The sequence below is a fragment of the Cryptomeria japonica genome, chromosome 2, assembly GCF_030272615.1.
Source record: "Cryptomeria japonica chromosome 2, Sugi_1.0, whole genome shotgun sequence".
Taxonomy (NCBI): Eukaryota; Viridiplantae; Streptophyta; class Pinopsida; order Cupressales; family Cupressaceae; genus Cryptomeria; species Cryptomeria japonica.
In genome coordinates, this window is record NC_081406.1 from 249747647 (window position 1) to 249753935 (window position 6289).

General features: G+C 29.5%; 1 protein-coding gene across 1 annotated transcript; it reads right to left on the bottom strand.

Annotated features, from left to right (window-relative positions):
• Positions 1 to 2239: 2239 nt before the first annotated feature.
• On the bottom strand, positions 2240 to 5654 carry LOC131035026 (bidirectional sugar transporter SWEET17). Its single transcript, XM_057966666.2, has 6 exons — positions 5348 to 5654; positions 4071 to 4107; positions 3592 to 3802; positions 3345 to 3506; positions 2746 to 2865; positions 2240 to 2636 (listed from the first exon to the last, which is right to left on the bottom strand). Exons 1-6 carry the CDS (start codon positions 5541 to 5543, stop codon positions 2463 to 2465), a joined length of 900 nt encoding a protein of 299 aa, XP_057822649.2. The 5' UTR covers positions 5544 to 5654; the 3' UTR covers positions 2240 to 2462.
• Between the last annotated feature and the right edge of the window lie 635 nt (positions 5655 to 6289).

Genomic DNA, 6289 nt, shown 5'->3' on the forward strand with positions numbered 1-6289 from the left:
GCTCTATGCTAATGCCAGTATAACAACAATACTCTAATGCTTCCTCTTTTGCTTGAGGAGAAGGGTTCTATTTATAGAAGAAATGGGGAAATGAAAGGTTAAGATTGAACAATCTTAACAAGGGTTAGGATTGAAAGATATTCAATCCATGTGAAACTTTCAACCCAATCCCATGTTGACAAGTGTCACCATGAGGAGGCTTGAGAGGAGAGATAAGGAGCATTAAATGCTTGAGGGGACATGATGGTTACCCTAGTCAAAGAAATAAATGCTTTGAAGAGACACATGGGTTACATGAGGGTTAAGTTAGGGGTCAAAATCCTTAACCATGGGTGCAAGTGGAATTAACCATTAATGGTCATGTAAGAGCCATAAGTGGTTTGGAAGACTTTAGAGGTTAATTTGTTGAACACACAAATCATTAATTGCTTTTCAAAGACTTTGGAGTCCTTGAGAAGTGACTCCAATTTTCTTAGGAATGTGACAATATTTAGGGGATGGATTAGGTTAATTAGGAAGGGCTTAGAAGAATCTAGAAGGGGTTTAGGCATGCAAGTGGATTTTGTAGGAAAATCCAAGTGGGAGGAATTTTGGTATTTTCAATTAAAATAAAATCATTTATTTCAATTAAATGGTGTAATTTGCATTTGGATAAATATTCAAATAAATATTAATTTATTTAAATGAAAAAAAGGAAGATAAAACATTAAAATGCTTGAAGACTTTGAGGGAAACCATTAAAGGCTTAAAGACTTTAAGGAAAACCATTAAAGTCTTAAGAAGACTTTAAGGGAAGCCATTAAGTTTGAAGACTTTAAAGCCATCAAGTTTGAAGACTTTAAGGGAAACCATTAAAGGCTTAAGAAGACTATAGAAGGAAGCCATCAAGTTTGAAGACTTTAAGAGAAACCATTAAAGGTTTCAAGTGGGTGAGGATAAATAGGATTTTAAATAAATAATTTATTTAAAATAGTTGTGCAACTTGCATTTGTAGGAAAATGCAAGTGGGTGGAGGATAAAGGTGATTTAAATAAATGATTTATTTAAAATAGTTGTGCAATTTGCATTTGTAGGAAAATACAAGTGGGTGGAGGATAAAGGTGATTTAAATAAATGTTAATTTATTTAAATGTGAGAGGTGGGATTTTGGGGGATTTAAATAAATATTAATTTATTTAAATGTGAGAGAATATTTAATTAAATAAATATGATTTATTTATTTAATTAATGGTCTGAATTTGGTTAAGTGAATTAAATCAAATAAATTGAATAATTTATTTAATTAATAGGAGAAGAGGGTTAAGATGAATTAATTAAATATTAATTTAATTAATTATTAATTGATGGTTAAATAATCAAATAAATACTAAATATTCATTTAATTAAGTGGACAGATTTATGTGACTACACATTACATTTGGCAAGATGACCGTTATGGAAGAGATAGGGGCTGTTGCTTCAAAGGTTGCTATGTGCAACATGCCATTGGATTAGCAAGGTGTTGCTTGAGACACAACTTACCTCTTGGGCATTGAAGTTGGTTTTGGAAACCATGGGCACATACCTCTTTGTGATGAGCTCTATTTACATGTGGATGCCTTAGTTGTTTTAGAGAGATGGGTTAATCATATCTAAGGCGTTGTTATGCTGTCAAAATTATTCTTGAATTCTCTATTGTAGCTACTCCTAAAGAGCATTGGCTCTGTGCATTCTATTGTAACTATTCTTGTTGTTGATAATACAATTGAGTCTAGCTTTTGGAGTGTGAGTTTTTTCTCGAAAGGGTTTTCCCATGTATATTTGGTGTTGTGGTTTTATTTGTTAAATTTGATTTTATACACGTTTATCTAATTTGAAATAGTTTAAAAGTTTGTAAGAAATTTCTACATCATCTCTCCTATTAGATTTAGTTAGCATTTGGAAGCATTATTCCGCATTTAGACTTCCTTTCATATGTGTGAGTGAATCCCTTTTGTTGGGTACTGTGAATCCCTTTATATAACCCCTAGCATTAAATAAAATATTAACTTATTTAATACAATAGTTAAAAATTAAAATAGTTAATATTGATGATTGTGAGATTAAAAGATGATTACTAACTAAATAGACCTACTATTTATGATATTATTAACATGATTAAAATCTCTTCAATCTTTATCAATATTTTATATTATAATTACAATCCAAAAAGGGTATAAATGCAAAATGAAAACAAAGGAAAAAAAAAAAAATAACAAAATTGAGGACAACTTTACCAAATACATATTCATTACAATCAATACCTTATTAAACTCTCACTAGGCAACTGGTACATAACTGCAAGTAGCTAACCAAGTGTAGAATTTAAAATACACTGCCATTAAAGCTTTCAGAGTATGTACGTACATCCAGGTTTGTATACACCTTTGAATTTTTATTTGTCTGTCAACTAGAGTTTATATAATATTACATGTTAATTAAGTTCAAAAACCATTTTCGACAGCATTACGTCTATCTGTACTTCCCATCTCAATATCCTCCACATGTTTTACACCATTCATATTTGCATTCTCTTGGCTGTAAGGCTTTCCATTCCTGTAAATCATGTACAAAACCAACTGTGCAGCTCCTAAACCGAAGCCAATTCCATTTGGAATCTATATTCACCACAGCATATAATTTGTTTGGTCATAAAATATTATATGTAGAATAGAGGAACTGTAATAGTGATATGTTATGAAGGAAGAAAATCAGAGGCCCACTTACCCCAACGAACACATCTTTCTCAAAAAATGCCCACACTCCCCAAACTCCTCCATTAAGAAAAAGAAAGAATGTGAGGAAAAAGGGCATGAATTCCACACTTTTGTGGATGATAACAGTTCTCTGTCAACAAATTGATAAGGAATTAGATTTAAATCCCTTCAATTTTATATAAGGTCTTCCATATTACTATTGTTTTTTATAAAAGTTAAATAAGTTTTGTTGGGTTCTTAAAACTCATTTACAACAAAATGTCTGATTGACCAACAGAATCTAGAATATTAAAAAGTAAAATACAATGATTGACCAACAGAATCTAGAATATTAAAAAGTAAAATACAACGAAATCCAAAGACCAACAGAATCTAGAATATTAAAAAAAGTACAATACAACGACAACCAAACACCAACAGAACCTAGAATATTAAATAAGTACAATACAACGGCAACCAAAATACTGTTCTATGATGGAAAACAAATCCTCCTTCAATAGTGGTATTGTTAAATAGTAAAAGATTTAATACGTATTCTACATTTTATTTACAAACAAAAATATCAGAATAGTTACTTTAGTGTTTGAAAATACGTGAACGTAAACTTACCATTATACTTAAGGGAGAACCATACATGCTTAAGGTTAAACATATGCATAGGACTCCAATAACATCTATCCTCGCCTTTTTATTGAGTGCCAGAAAAGTGACCAAAAATACAGCAGTGAAGAAGGCTATGTCCACAAGAAGTACCAATACAATAGTTCTTCTCTGTAACAAAAGCAATTTTAGTCAAGAGTAAAGAGTATATCATGATTTGTAGAATATTTATATAGTAGTGAAGGTGTTAACTTACTCTTGTACGTTTGGGAGCGTAGAGTATAAAGAGAGAGACATAGATGGCTTCTAATAAAACGCCTGCCCCATTAACAGTCCAGATGAGGAGTCCATTGGGCTTCATTAGACCATAGTAAGTCCACAGAGATGTACTGAGTAATGTGCACACATATGGTAGTGATTTGAAGTCCTCTGTGGATTTATTCTTGATTATTCGCCAGAAGGTCTTCCTGTCAATGGTCATGTATGAATTAATAATCATAAAAAAAGCTGGGCACTATCAGCATATCTTTTTTAGTTAGAAAGTGGTGAAAGTTCTAGTTTTGGCCATTGGAATTGTGCATGTATTTTAAGTTTTATCAGAAAATAAAAAAAAAACATTTCAAAATGTTGAAAACTAATTTAAAATATATATATATATATAAGCAAAGTGTGATCTAAACAAATAACTTTATTTTACAATTGTGCATCAAACATGTTTCAAGTATTTATACTTACACTGGTGAAATAAAAGCTAGGATGGAGGTCACATTTCCTGCACCATGTTATCCAAGTTTACAATCAGTACATATTCTTTTCTTATCTTACAATGAATCATGAAATGTGAGCTAAAACATTACAAAATAAAAATACAACAACCAAAAAAAAGCCTTCATTATCATTTAACTATTAACTATTCTAAAAAGATTTCACTCTATATTTAATGAATTTTTAACCATTTAATTTAAGAAAAAGAAAAGAAATTAATATGCATTAAATAGATAAAAGTAAATTTATATGCACATTGAATTTAAACTGAAATGTTGAGAACAAAGATTATTATATCTATGTATAATAAATAAGAAACAAGAAACTATTGAAATATATAAAAGTGAAATTTTGAGAGTTAAGATTATTACATCCATTTAAGATAAACAAAAGACATGAAAGTTTTAAAATATACACAAGTCAGATTTTGTATATTGTTTCTTTTAACTATCTTGGAGAGTTGTTAACATGACAAATACATATTCTGTTTAAAAAAGTAAAAAATAGTAAAATTTTAATTACTATTTGTAGTCTTTTTTCTTTATAATTCAAAATTACGAGTTCATTGGTCTCGTGGGGAGTTTAAAGTCTATAAGCATGATGATCCAACACATCCTTGTACAATGATTAAGTAAAAATTTAGACCTTGATAACAATATCAACATATCACAATTTAACAAACACATGATACCATGAACAATCATTTGTCATTGAATTTAATTAATATGCAAGTCTGTAATTAAATGAGAAAAAATGTATATCTCTGTACGAGATATGAAAAGCATATCTCTGTAACTAAATGATAAAAAATGTATATATCTCTTTAAGAGATGAAACATATAAAATTTATAAATTAATAACCTACTCCAAATAGTATAATATATTATTATTAGTTTAAGAAAAGTATTGGAACTGAAAATTATATAGATAATAGCATATGTATTGTTTTGAATAGATAAATTCTGAAAGGACCCAATTCCATTTACAAAACACCCATCAAGACCAAAAAAAACAAAAAAAAAAAACTAATATACTGTAAACCCTCTGTTTAAACTGCAAATAAGTAATATTTGAGTTGGACAGCTACTAAAGATATCATTTCATGAACTAAGAAAACCCCCCAAAAAATAAGCATAAAACAACAATAAAGAATGAAAATAGTTTAATGAAATACACTATTCATCGAATGGATTATTGAAATTGAAATCTACTGAATAGTATTGAATATGAAACTTGGAAAAGATTACCAATGACACCCAGTACGAAACTCACACTCGCCATGTCACAAAACTTTAAAAAACTGCAGCCTGAGACGCCTTGCAAAGAAGTTGGAGAAATGAGAAAATTGTTATTACAGTGAGAGGCAGTAAAGAGGATATTAAATAAAGGAAGAAAGCATGGATAAGAGCAACGTAAAAGGTGAGAAGATAAAGTGAGAAGCATAAGCACTGACGTGCAGTTTATACATGATCACAAAGGACCCTTTTTTTTTTTTTATCTCATATTCCCATTCTGTTAAAAAGCTTTCCACAATAGAAAGAGTAGACACAACCCCCACATAGTAGTTGGCACTTGGCAGGAGTTTAAATGATCTTAAGAAGTTACTTTCCCTATTACTACTATAGAAGGTATTAGACAAGGAACTTTGTATCTACAATTTCACTATTACACTTTTGTCCTCCTTAGCCCACAATCCCCATCATAAAGGGGACCATGATTATGTTCATGTGACTCTAATAATTTAGAATTTAGAATTTTGTACAGATCATCTATGGCCCACAATTAAAGGTATCATGATATTTTAAATATCTCCTTTTGGTAATATCATTATGAATGTTAGTCAAATCAAAATTTCAAAATTGGTAATATGTATGTAAAATAAGATTCAGTTTTTATGGAACTTGTTTAATGTTATTTTTTTAGTGTTATAAATTCATAATTTTAATAGTCAATATGAATAATTTGGTATATTAACTAAAACTTAATATAATATGTATATTAATTATTCGTCATTCATAATAATTATTCATTTGTCTACTGTTTCCTAATTTCTACTTTAACACTTTTTTTATAGTGAATTATGTTATATAACATGACCCAATCTTTGGATTAGACTATATGTGACCTAGTTTGTGTTGGTGGTGGACTAAGATGAATCAATGCAACAACATACAATGCTTTACCTTAAG

Bases quoted from the DNA above. Each gene is read 5' to 3' on its own strand.
- LOC131035026 (XM_057966666.2), bottom strand. From the start codon at position 5,543: ATGCTTCTCACTTTATCTTCTCACCTTTTACGTTGCTCTTATCCATGC. The intron at 3,507-3,591 runs GTAAGTTAACAC...CTTTTGTTACAG, and splicing joins ACGCTCCCAAACGTACAAGA to AGAAGAACTATTGTATTGGT. The intron at 2,637-2,745 runs GTAAGTGGGCCT...TGGTGAATATAG, and splicing joins AGAAAGATGTGTTCGTTGGG to ATTCCAAATGGAATTGGCTT.